The following is a 14,057-nucleotide window of genomic DNA, read 5'->3' as shown; positions in this document are numbered from 1 at the left end:
AAAGGTTGTAGAAGGCAGGTTGATTACATGTTTTTGTAAGCATAGTGACTTACTATGAAAAAAAAATTAGCACCATGCCTTTTATAAGTAGATATTAGCCATCTAACAAAAATTTCTCAGTGAACATGTTAAAAAACGTTACAGATTAAAACATTTCCCATTTTTTTTTTCTTTCTTAAAACTTTGATGTAGCTATTTTGGTTTTTTTTTTTTTTAAACAACTAATTTTTTAACAACTAATTTAAGAAATATTTAATGATTATATATAATTTAATGATTATACTATGTCTCCCAATTAGAAGCCTGGAAAGCATTCTTTAAAAAACAAACAAACAAACAAACAAACAGATGCTATTTATTGCTATTTATTGCACCAACATGAGATTTGCTAATTTTTCTCTGAAACAGTTCATTTGAATTACATTGATAAGTCAGTTGCTCAAAGATGTTTTACTTATTCTGAATAATCTAATAATCTAATATTCTGAATAACTAATGAGTTAAATTAGGGCTTTTAATATTCTAGGAAGACATACCTTTATTTAAGAAGGTGAAGGCAAATTTTAGAAATGTAAATACAAGCAATAAAAGGCATTTGACAATATTGTCATTAGAAGGACATTTGTTCTTTAGAGCAAAACGCAAGGAAAATAATTCGAATAGGACCCATTGGCTGGCAGCATGTAACAGCCTTGCCCAAAACAGTGTCTCTCCACCCCCACCGTAAAAACGTTTAATGATCTGCTTCTTTACTTACTTGAAGCATTATTTCTTTGGTCTCAGAAATAATTTTGGGGGTCCATCAAGGTTGGGTTTAAACTCCAGGTCTTCCTTCTACTATGTAGTCTTATAATGTTGAGCAAGTCACTTACTCTTTCTTCACCTCATTCTATATTTATAAATGAGAATAATACTTCCTACTTCATGGAATTATTTTGACAGTTTTACAAGGAAATATATATAAAGCACTTAGCCCAGGACCAGGCCTTGAGTAGGTGTTGAATAAGTGTTAATCATCATCATCATCATCATCATCATCATCACTGTCATCAGAATTAAAGAATCTCCAAAGGGAAGTAGTTAGGGTAAGCATTATTGTTACCAAGGGTTAAAATTCAATTTTTACAAAGGAGGTATCAATTTATATTAAGGCTTCAATGATAAAACATACTAAAGGAGACAGGTCAAGATTATTTGTTGCATCCCTTGTGCTGAATGCCAGGTGTTATACATGTATATCTCAATTAAGTCTGGCAACAACCCCAGAAGTTAGGCAGTGTATGCCCATTCTACAGATGAGGAAATTGAAGCCCAGAATTTGGCCCAAATCATGCAGCTGTTAAATCGCAGAAACACTACTGAACTTGATTTTGTTTGACTCTAAAGCTCAGTTTCAACTTAACTTCCAAATTCAAGTCAACTTTGGGAACTATTCAAATTGGAACACTCACACTTATCTAGACCTAATCTGAATTAAGAGCATGAGCCTGTAGGGAGCACAGGCTTTACCAACCCTCATCTTTTTTTTCTATTTCATCCACAACTAATGCCACTAAAGGAACCCCAGAAGTCAGAGGCCTACCAACTCTAGCTGTTGCCTACCCACAGTCTGACTCTGTAGGCTCTTCTTTGCATAGAGTTGGAACATTTCACTACTCTGGACAGAGCCCAGAACAGCATTTAAAAATTTTTTTTCATCAAAAGCCACATAGGTTTTACTGATTTTTCCTCAGTAATGAACTGTGACTTCCTATTACACAAAGATATCCTCTGTGAATTACACAAAGGTATCCTCTCTATGGCTACTCTCTATGTGCAGTGCTTTAATGAGGCCTAAATATCTTTCTCCTGACAATTGCTAAGACCTGGTATCTTGCCTCTCCCATCTCACCCGCTCCAACACACCTCTGTCCCGTGTCTACACTGCTACTTAAGTAATTTAATTTACATTTCCAAGGGGAATACCTAATGCACACAGATGATGAGAAAGTAGGAGTCTGAGAAGAAACAATTAAATAGGTGGGGAAAAACTAAAGGATATGAGACCACCTAAGGAAAGTATTACAGTAAAATACTGGGCAAGTAACCAGTTACATAATTATGTCATAGATGTTAACATAATTCTATTAATTTTTCTTTAGTTTGACCAAACAGTGCTTTTTTCACTCTGCTGCTACGAGAAATGTTCACACATTCACTAGTTTTTTCCACATACAAATAGAGTTTGAGGAATATGACATAAAGGGGTTGATTAACAAAGTTCTACTAGCCAGGAATGCAAAGAGAAATGTTATGCTAAAACTTTGTCTCATAAAGCATTTTTATGATTTTTCTGAAAATGGACAGCATATTGCTTGAAAGTTGAAATAATCAAAGGTGAATAAATATAAAAAGGAGACATTGATGTATAGGATTGATTATATGGTTTAGATATTCTGTCTTTGCCAAATGAGAGGTATCCCAATAGAACATGTTAGAGGTTAGACAAGATAGGGGGAATATGATAGTAAAAGAGTCTCTTTAACAGTTACTGTTTGCTTTGGCAATATGTTTACTTTTTTAGGGCAAAATGTACATGTTGGTTGAAGGAAATCTAAAAACTAAAAATGAAAATAATTTATTTGTTAACACTTAGATATTTGAATTTATTTCTCAACACTATGATTTCAGACACTGACATTTAATTTGTGCACAAAGGGCTATAATGGAAAATGCTTCTACTGAATCTACATGAGGAGAGAACACTGAAGTACAAAAGGACATACCACTTTTTCTTGAGGACCAGAAGATGAAGGCCAAGTGCAGGGTGCAGTGGGATTATTTGGCTTCCTCTCTCCTCTATTTCTCTGCTGTTTTAAGTAAATGAATCCCCAAACTAAATGAATATAATGCAATTACTCTTTCAATTATACCTTTAATGCCCATTGATGTGTTTTATGTTCAACAGAAGATAATAGAGAATCTGGTTTCATTCCAGGTTCTTCATCTTTCTGATAAGATAGCCTCTTCAGAAGTGAGCATTAGGATTAAGTGTATAGGCCCCTTGTGTCAGCTTTCAAAGGAAGATCTGGCCTTGCAGGAGATGAGATGATTCACTGTGCATAGGGAATAAAGTGATATAAGGAAGGGCTCTCTCCAAGTGTCTCTGGAATTCTTGTGCAGGGCTAGATTTCTGTGTATTCAGGGGACAGATTCCATTTAACACAAACAGTCATACAGAGTCTTGAGTTTAGATGGACCCTGTCATTTGCTTAAAGCTCTGATGTCACTGTCTTGAAATTCTTAGTAACTTTTTTTTTTCCAATTTATTTATTTTCAGAAAAACAGTATTCATTATTTTTTCACCACACCCAGTGCTCCATGCAAGCCGTGCCCTCTATAATACCCACCACCTGGTACCCCAACCTCCCACCCCCCCGCCACTTCAAGACTCTGAAAAACAGTCTTAGTAACTTTTTAACAAGAGGCTTGACGTTTTCATTTTGCATTGGTCCCTGCAGACTGTGCAACTGGCCCTCTGGTGAAGAAAGCCTTTAGAAAGAGACAAAGGATAGTCACCCACTTTCTTTGGGCTTTGTGAAGACATGATACCTAGTTGGAATGGCCTTACTTTGGTATGTTCTGCTGTCTCCAAAGGATTCCACAGATAACCAGTATCTAGGGGAGACCAATTCCCCTCTTCAGGATCCAGTCTCCCTTCTCTACTTACACTTCTCTCTTTACTTCTTTGCTGCATGTATGGCTGCCCAGTCAGAGATTATATTTCAAAACTCTCTCTCTTTGTGCCCAGGTAATTGCATTTGGACAATTGAGATGTGAAGGCATGTTTGCAATTTCCATGTTATTACCTTAAAGACAAAGCCTCCCCCCTCCCCCCCCAAAAAATGACTGAACCCTTTCCTTCTCCTTCTAAGAGGCTGGCTTTGGCCATTCAGAGGAGGATGATAGACTAAAGGAAACCAGAGCAAAGAGTCAAAGAACTTTGTCCTTTCAAGACTTCCTGGATAATAGCTCCTCTGATAACATGGACTATACATCTTAGGTCAAAGATTTGAAAGAGGACTAAATATTCTGGGGTCTCTGTTACAATAGCTTAGTCTCTATCCTAAGTAATGTACAGCATGAACTTCTGGGAGCCAATTCACAACAAATTTGTGTTTATCCAGAACAGCTGTATAAAACAGTGTTCTATTTGAACATTCTACATAGGGAAAATCACTAATTAGCATTGAAATGACATAAAACATTATATTGAAGCTAATTTTATCCCCAATGATTTTCAGAACACTTCTGGATCTTGCAGAGCCTCAAGGTCCTCAATATAAATACTAATTATAGTATATGTCTATAGACGTTGGGACCTGAGTAAATCCATAGTAACTTATGAAAAACTCCTGAAGTTGCATCTCAAAATAAGTTTCTGCATCACTCTGGTTTCATTGTAAGTTATCTCCATATTGAAAGAAGACTACAGGAATTAAAAAAAAAATTTTGTGAATTCTCTCATTGCTTAGAAAATGAATTTACATGTTTATAATACTTAAAAAAATAACATATATAAGATAATTTTACTTTTCAGTTCTTTAAAGTTTTCAATGATTAAAACTACCAAGATTTAAAATATTATGTTGATAAACCAGCCACAAAACCATCAAGGAATCTTATCTTCAAAAATACAGACTTTGTGTTTACCTGCCCCAATGACTCTCTCAATGCGAATTCTTGAGGGATCAATCTCCTTTGCAAATTCATGAACTGCTAGGGATGGGTCTTCATATGTATCTGGATCTATGTAAGTTTTAATTCCTGGGAAACGCACTGCAACAAAATAAAAGATTGATTTAGTTTAAAATAGTTTAGCGATTACACATATTGTGTATGTTTAAAACAAGGATTGACATACTAAAGTAGTCATTCTTGTTAATTATTTAAATTCACTTCTCTTCTCCTCACCCCCCATTAAGTCTTGAGTACTTAAAATAAAAAATTTATTTACCTGTTAATGTAAAACAACCTGGTAATATAACAGAGAAGTGAGATGATAGATTCCAGAAAACATATTTATTATTTCTCTGTAAAATATTTAATCAGCTCATTTATTCAATAACAACTCATACATTGCATACCTGATCTAGCTCTGGACATGGGGGGGAAAGAAAAGACTTTCCCCCCCAAACAAGCAAACCTGTTAGTGTCCCTCCTGGACCTTTTGTACTAGCACTAAGCACTGGGTTTTCCAAACTCGTTCCTCAGTCCAGAAACTCTCAGGCAATGAACAGACCCTATGGCACAGCAATGGACAATGACAATGGAGCCCCTCCTGTTCCTGGGCTTGCTTCCATAAGTTACATGATCCTGGAAAGAATTCACCCCTCCACCCCTGCCTATCCTGGAGTTAAGGGTGGGGATCTAAAGTCCAAATCTGGTCACTGGCAGTGTAGCTCCTACTCTCTTTGAAAGGTATGGAGTGCTCACAGTCCACTGAAAGTTAGGATGATGACTAGGGATGTCTGGAAATCTTAAATATGTGATGATATATTCATTCACAATTTCTTCCAATATCTAAAGAAGTCAGACTGCTTGTGGATACGCCTTGGTTTTGCTGATTGGTTTCAGTTTTCCAGGTTAGATTGCTAGTTTCTGAAGGACAGATCATCTCTTACACATATCTTTCCAAATGCCTGAAGTATGGTTTTATAGGCAATAATCACACAGCAAACCTTTAATAAATTTGAATTAGTAGGGATTAAAATATCAACACAAATTTGTGGCATAGTGGATGGATGATAGTAGTTTTGTTGCTTTTGATTTTGAAAACCATATAATACCCTTAGTTAAGTGTTGGCTAGGTTTCCTTAGAAACATGCCCTTGCAAGAAAACCTCAAAAACAAACAAAGAAAAAGTAATAAAGTGAGTTTAGAGGAGGTGATAAAATGCCCACTATTAGCAGAATTTCCTTCGTGAATTCTATGCTTGTTGCCTTCTTTCATTACTTTTTGCCTACTGTCTCCTGCTACCACATAGGCAACCATGAGGAGATTAGTACTTTCCAAAATAATGCCAATAAAGCATTCTAGGTATATTTAGACCTGACAATGATTCTGAAGTACTGTGTTTTTCTTGACTTCTCAAAGTTTAAATTGGAAGAAAAGAGAACAGATATTTTTATAACTTAATAGGAATTGTGGTTTTCAGATTGAAAAATCCAGGGGCTACTACTAGATGACTAGTGGTGTCTAATTGGATTTATGGCATTAATATCACTTTTTTTTGGTAAACATAGTATATGCAGTATAGGGGAAAAAACCACTTAGCTCCAGTTTTGACTATCTCGTTACTTATTTAACTTATCCATGTCTTCTTAAACATTTGTTTGTTATCTTTCTTTTATCTCTTTGGCTGCTTATGGTTATTTTCACGGCTTCTTGCTGGGCCCACCTGGTTTAGTTTAAGCTAAACTGCTAGTTGGGAAACAGATAACAAATACCTCAGGAGCATCTTTTCCCTCTGCATTTCAGTACTAAATGCCCTGCAGTGAATCTTAAGGTTTCTCAGCGTATGTCATCTTTCCAGGTGTTTGGATCCAGTTTTCTGCAACTGTTCACAGTGTTTCCTGCTCATCTCATGGTTGGTACTGTCTGTCAGCATTCTGCTCTCTGCCAAGGCAGCAAGCCTCAAACGTATTGCAAAAAAAAAGAGCAACTAGGGAGGCCTTGTTAAAACTGTGTGTCTTGGCCCTCCCATGGATTCTCTGAGTCAGAACATGGGTGAGGGAGGGGAGAACATTCTATACAGATAGTCCGCAGACCCCTGAAAAATCTGTGAGCCTCCGAAATAGCCCTAAACCATCTCTTAAATCCTTTCTGCCCCCTTCAGCAAGTGGTATAGATCGAAAAGTCCCTTATTCTTTTTGCTCAACTTGAAGTAAAGATGAATTTAAATAGTTAAACAATGTGCCTCACACATTATCTCTATATTGCGGTTAATTAGAGAACATCCCTTTCTTGTTAATTCAGAGTCTCACGACAGAGAAACTGTCTTGACAAAGTAGTTTGCCATTTGGATGTGGAGGTGTAGGTGGGCGTTGGGGAGGAGAGGGTGGCAATTATCAAACCAACTATAGTGGTAATTATAGCTTGCTTGGGAAGAGATTCTACAAATGAATATAACCTTGTAGTCAGCTCAAGGATTTCATACATATTCTAAAAGTTAAAGAGCTGATTTTCTTTTTTAGTGCTAATGAATTATAAAATGATTTGTTATATGTTTAAAATGACAATCCCTACAAGAAGGAATAAAAATTCCTTAATATTTCTATGGCTAATGCTCTACTAAATAAAACCAACTCACATTCAGGAGCCATTGTGAGCGGAAAATGACTAGATATAAGCAGTCATCTTGTATTTTTAGCATATTCAGTCTTTGTGTTTTCCATCAAGCAGAATTAGTAAAAAAAAGTACTGTCATTTAATGAGAAGCAGGTGCAATTTCCACAAACAAACCTGGAAACCAGATGAAAACTCTTAAGGCTGGAAGTACACTTTTTCAGATTTTCTCAACTCCGTGGATGTAAGTCTAAAATGAAGTCCCGAGGGCTGGAACAATGTAAAACAATGGAAGAGTCACTGTACTACTTACAATGCCCATTCTGCTGTAAGTGGTTTCTTCTCTTCTCTTCTGACTTCATTTTGGCCTTTATGTACCACTGGCACCTTTAAAAAAGGTAAATAGAATCTTATTTTTAGAACTGAATGAGAATCAAAACCAACTAAAATACCTATCACCCATAGGCAAAGTTCTTATCATAAAGGCCATTTTTTAATGAAAATATTTATAACATGTGAAAATACTCCATACAAGGTTTTTTATATACATCAAAATTAACACTAAATGAGAATAAAATACTCCCAAGTGGATTGATTAATCCAAATGATAGGAATCTTAGAGAATATTCTATAATCAGAAATAACCAACATATCCTTCCTTATGTAACTTCTAATAGTTAGAGCTGTCAAAAAGCATTAAAAGTCAAAGTGAGAACATGTTTTTTGAGTCAAAAATCTCAGGCATTTAGACAACTGTCTTCTAGTTTCATTGCTAAAGAGCATGATTTCTTTTTTTTGATGTCAGAAATTTGGTAGAGGTGTGTTCCATTCTCTCTTGGGATGATTGTGCTCTAAGAAAGGGGAGATGCTTATCTTGCATGATTTCTTCAACATGATTAAATTCATCAGCATCCATATGATTTGACAGTTCATCAAATTTCTAATTCCAAATGATTAAACAGAATACATCTGTGGTATACAATCCAATCTCTCAATGTGAATTTGTTCTCAAATCCTAAGGCAAATTGAGTATTTATTCAGAAATGTTTTAGAGTTTTTACAGAATAATTTCCAATGAGTACTCCCCTTATCAAAGTGCTTAAGGGATACTTCAAAATGAATTTTTTTTTAATCTTGTATAATTGAAATCATCTTCTCCAGGATGTAGAATAGTAAAGTGGTTTCTAATGCTATATAAGCTGGCAAACATGGAAAGTAAAAGCTGAAAATAATTTAGTACAAATTTTTCTTTTATCATTGGATTATCTTTTTAAGTGATATTCAAATTCTGCTTCAGAAATCCCAAATAAAGATAACATTTGAGCCCAGCTCTCAAGTTTATTACGGCAAACTGAGTTAGCCTAAGGACTAAAGGTTAATCATATAGCAACACATTAAGTGTTGGTATGTTTATTTTTTTTAACCTAATTGTCATTGTGACTTTCCATGCACCAAAACTGTGTTTAATCCCTCTTCCTGAAAGACAGTCCTAGATAGGATCAGAAAAACTCTAACTTGTTATTTTTGGATTTTTGTTTTGTTTTTTGTGTTTGTGGGTTTTTGATTTGTTTTTTCTGGCAAACAAGTTTAGACCTCCACCAGGATGCATAGGGTTTTGTTTTCTTCTTTCTGTTGTTGTTGATGCTGTTTTTTTTTTTTAATTTTAATTTTTTTTTAAATAAACATATATTTTTATCCTCAGGGGTACAAGTCTCAGAATCGCCAGGTTTACACACTTCACAGCACTCACCATAGCTGCTGTTGTTTTTATAACCAGTTCTCCCTTGCTAATGACTAAGGATTTTGTAGGTCCTGTTTAGTATATGTAGGATATTATATTGAATATTCTGTTTTCAACCAAATGGTTAGTTGGTTTAAAGAATCCAAAATTTGTTTTTTGCCCACTAAAAGACAGTTGTAAAAGCTGAGATGGTGGCAGGAGCTGTGAGAGGTTAGCATGAGGTATAAAGGGAGTGAGAAATAGGAGAGTATCGGGCAATGGTGTCTGGTGATGTCACCAGGACATGCCCAAACTAGTCCTTTCTATTACGATTAATTTATCAGTATTTCCTGCATTCTTTCATTAGATATTTTTCTTTTTTCTTATTACTATAGCTATGACTTTTTTATCATCTAATCAGTCTCCCAACACAAGAGACTCTGAGATACTCTCTATTATAAGGGCAATACTAGGCCTATTAATTCAGAAAATATTTAAGTACACATAGGTAAATGTGTCCCTTTTACAATTAATGTCATAAAGAAGTCACCATTTCAACTCAACCACATTACAATATTCAGGTATTTCTCTTATCCTTGATAAGTTCTATAAAAGTGGGTTTGTTACAACTAAATCTGATACCTCCAATGGGTACCAATTACAGTCAGGGAGGGACCCACCTTTGACAACTGCCTTCTAAATACTTGTGAATTTATTGATCTGCACATTTAGCCTGCTCTAAAATTGTAGGTAATAAATTTTCCATGCATGCATATCCTCTATAATTTTTAAAATTAATTTTAATAAAATATTGATACATAAGTCAAGTTTTAAAATGAACAAAACAAAGGGTGTTTATAGTTCATTGAACTATTGCCCCTGAAGGTAGCTCTTTGTCATTTCTGATTATTATCAAATATCAACATTTTCCAGTTGAGATGGCATACTTTGGCTGGTGTCCTCATGGATGCACAGTTTTTGGCTGGCATTCTCATTGCACTTTTAAATCATGACATTGGTTTTTTGAAATGTGTGTGTTTTTCAGATTATCAAGAAAACTCTTAAGGTATTCTTTTGTGCCCCTCTTGATATTCTAGCAGGAATTATTGCTCCTGTTGTGGGAATAAAAATATGATGCAATATACTGACAATATATGACAAAGGCCTGTTGAGGCTTAATATCAAGGCTTACATAGAAATACTACTTGTTCTTTTATGTGATTTCATACATACTATCTTTACTCACATCTCTGTATTGTCAGTACTTGGCTCATGGTAATAACCCAATATATCAAAAAGCTAACAAATGGTTTTAATTCATTGTTATACCAAATATGTACAAAAACAGAAATAAAAGTTTTAGACGGGTGAAGCACTTTGACCAGCTAGTCAGGATTCCAATCTAGGTCTTTTGTTATGTTAAATTTATTGTTACTCTAAATTTTCATCATTATTACACTAAGTGGAGTAATACCAGGTTTATAAAACCAATTAACATAATACTACTATAGATCCTTTCACTATTTAATGAATAAATATAATACATTCTATAACACTGTTTATAAAGAGCTTTTATATAAATTCTCTGTTGAATTATTTTTCCCCCAAGAAAAATCCCTTTGATGGGATAATTTGAATGTAGCAAAGGAAACCTCAGAAGTAACTTAATTGAGTAAGAATTTATCTCATTCATAGCTTTCAAAGTGTTTTAATCTAATCATTAGTTGCTTTCATATTCAGAAGTGTATTGATAACAGAGAACTAGCCAGGTGGTTCTGTTATTGTACAAACTTCATTTAGAGCAGAATCTCCCCTGATCCCCTTTTCTCTCAGACCTGGTTTGTTATGTTGAAAAGCGTATGAATACAAAGTATATAAGAGAATGGTTATTCACAAATCTTGGTAATCATCTGGTATGCTTTAGTTACCTCCCAGTGATTAAGAAGAACAAAGTAAGAATGACGAGGAGAGTAAATCCCCCAACAGCCGCAGTGGCTATCACGAGAATCTGTCCCTGTTCGGCCGCCATGTCAGAAGCTGAAACACAAATACAATATTAAAATTTCCCTGGGTGACATTTCACTACTAAAATTATTTTACAACTTAGTATGTACTTGAAAATATAGTAATGGACACCAAAAATCCATACTGTATTTGCTTTTATTTGGCACACAGGATGCAAACTTAAAGTAAGGGCTGAAGGCTGAGGTCATAACCCACATCACTTTTTCTTCTTTTTTCAGAAAAATACAAATAAAGTAGATGGATTCTTAGTATCCCACATTTTAGGAATAAATATTTGTTGCAAATTTAAATCAGCAGATGGACTTAAAAGGATTTTGTTTATGTAATTGCTAATTTATTTCCTTAAACACTCTGATCAACAGACTAGGCTTTACCCACTGTTTGATGTCTATTTCCTCAAAGTGGAAAGACTACTGCATAATTCACTTAAGAATGAGCTTTTTTATATTTCATGGAGCTTAACTCAAACATGAAATTTAAGAACTCTCACTCAACAGCACAAGAGTGTACATGGTAAGTTCTTAGATGTCTAGCAGTAATTGAAAAAATGACATTTGAAAGCTTCCTTTTTTGAAGAGAAGACTAGATAACATATGGTATCAACATATTAACTCTTCATTGACAAAACTATCTAAAACTATATTGGATGCTTTTACTACTTCCCAGGAGTCTTTTAAAATATATTAGTTCAATTAATTAATTGGCACTTCTTATTTTGTGTATTATTGAAGTTTTAAACAGATATATTTTTTATTGAATAGGATAGGAACTATTGCTTAGGAACAGAGGCAAGAAAACTGAAGCCCAGAGAAGGTACAGAACTTGCCCAACTCTACACATGATTGTCACCAGAATTCAACCTTCAGATTTTTGTTTCATTTCTCCTTATGCTATACCTTGAAGTAATAATTCAGTTAATTACCAATATTCTAAAATATTGAGTCAATCAGTCCCTTAATCTCCTTTAACTAGAATAAAGCTTGATTTTTATTTTGATTACTGTAAAAATCTATTAATCAAATCATTTACACACAGAAAACTGAACCAAAGAAAGAATATAACTGAAAAACATTTAATTTTCTAATACAACAACTTGTTAAACTTGGATACTTCAAGACTTTCACAGAAGTAGATCTTCTTCTGGGAATCAAGTATGCAGTATGCTATGTGCAAATTTATATCCAGAGTAGTAACTTCCTCAATAAAAATGACATACCTACTAGAAAATATCTGAACATTAAAAGCTATTGTTGAGTAAGAAACCAGTCATAGCATTCAAAAGGCTTTTTGAGAAATCTAAATGTAAATAAAATTAAAAATCATTTATGTTCAGGTTTCAGTAAGAAACCTATTAAACCTTGGAATTAGATTTTTATCAGTATGATTTAATTAAGATATATTCAGGCATCTATTTCTTTTAGCTCATAATCTGCCCAGATAAAAGTTAAAGTGTTGCATCTTATCCAATAATGTGAAGATGTTTTATTAGGTCCTCAATGAATTTCCTAATCTTCAAAATAGCACTGATACTATGGGAATTAATGTGTGCTCTAAAATGTCACATTTTCACACTGAAAATTATTGAATAACAAATTATAAAGAATAGATGTTACAGAAAACAACATTAACTTTTTGAAGATAAAGAAGATGGCATTTAAAAAGAAAACATTTACTTAGCAAAACTTTGTATTTGTAAAATATATAATATAGTTCAAGAGTTTTGAAAACTGGAGCTTATATTTTCACAATAGCCAGGTAGCAAATAATTTATTGGGGCCGTATATTCAAAATTCAGATGGAGGAGAAGATTATGTAATTGGGCCTTTTGAAAATCAGATTACTTTATTATAGAATACTGTGTTGTTTAACTTAAATAATTACTTAGCAAATTGCCAGTTTTACTAATATATCTTCTTTTTCACCCTTGTAATTACATATTTATGAACTTTGCTTCAATTAAAATTTTAATTGAATAACAGAATATTAAGTTGTAACAATTTGAAAAATGCATATGCCTGTGTAATTGTTTTGTTTTTTAAATTCTGCACCAGAAATCCTAGACACTCTTCTTTGAAGATTAGCATATTGTTGACCCTTGAACAACGCAAGTCTGAACTGCATGGGTCCACTTATATGCACATTAAAAAAAAAATAATACAGCATGGTATTGTTTTTTTTAAAGATTTTTATTTATTTATCGGGGGGGGGTAGAGAGCGAGCACAGGCAAGAATATAGTATATAATACATATAACTTACAAAATATGTGTTAATTGACTATTTATGTTTTTGGTAAGGCTTCTGGTCAATAGTAGGCTATTAGTAGTTAAGTTTTGGGGGAGTCAAAATGTGTATGTGGATTTTTGACTGCTAGGGCAATGGGGGTGGTTGGTGTCCCTAACCCTCATGTTGTTTAAAGCTCAACTATATATAAATATATAAGTCATTTGAAAATAAGAGCCCATAAGGTGATACACTATTATACTGGGAGTAAAATGCCATGGATTATGGGGCTGTGATGATTATGAAAATATTAGGAACATCATCGTCATCAACAGCAGCCACTATTTGTTTCATAATAAACTCTCCTAGAGCACTATGCTTAGTACTTCAAATTAAGCACTATTCTGCACAAATTCAGCATTATTCTGCACAATGATCTTAATAGGTAGGTACTACTATTATTCCTAGTTTAAGTGGTTATAGTATTAGTATAAGGTCATACTTCTTGTACACAGGGAAGCTGGCAATCTAACTCTGATTTGCCAGGCTCCAGGCCCATGCTGATGCCAATATTTTACATGACCATTTTCATTAACAGAACAAATGGTTAGATCCAGTGCTTTTGTGGGACCTCAATCCGTTTTGCTTGACCCTGGTGTCAGGTCTGTAGAATGAGAATGTTTAATTAAATGTCTGTCACAACCTCTCAGAGCAATTTTATTATGATACTGTGTTATCCATAAAGACTACAAATATTGGGAAGAA

The 14,057-nt window shown here is 34.1% G+C and overlaps 1 protein-coding gene across 3 annotated transcripts in view; it reads right to left on the bottom strand.

Moving 5' to 3' along the window:
- EPHA6 (EPH receptor A6) overlaps positions 1-14,057 on the bottom strand; it is an 871,253-nt gene that overhangs the window by 232,100 nt on the left and 625,096 nt on the right. For all 3 annotated transcript variants that reach the window (XM_044251185.1, XM_044251182.1, XM_044251184.1), the window contains 3 exons: positions 10,975-11,083; positions 7,640-7,713; positions 4,693-4,818 (listed from right to left, as the gene is read on the bottom strand). In XM_044251185.1, coding sequence (XP_044107120.1) covers positions 4,693-4,818; positions 7,640-7,713; positions 10,975-11,083 — 309 coding nt within the window. The remainder of the gene's footprint in view (positions 1-4,692; positions 4,819-7,639; positions 7,714-10,974; positions 11,084-14,057) is intronic.

Source organism: Neovison vison, chromosome 6 (assembly GCF_020171115.1).
Source record: "Neovison vison isolate M4711 chromosome 6, ASM_NN_V1, whole genome shotgun sequence".
NCBI classification, from domain to species: domain Eukaryota; kingdom Metazoa; phylum Chordata; class Mammalia; order Carnivora; family Mustelidae; genus Neogale; species Neogale vison.
The sequence above is the reverse complement of the archived record's forward strand: the minus strand, read 5'-3'. Positions and strand labels throughout refer to the sequence as shown.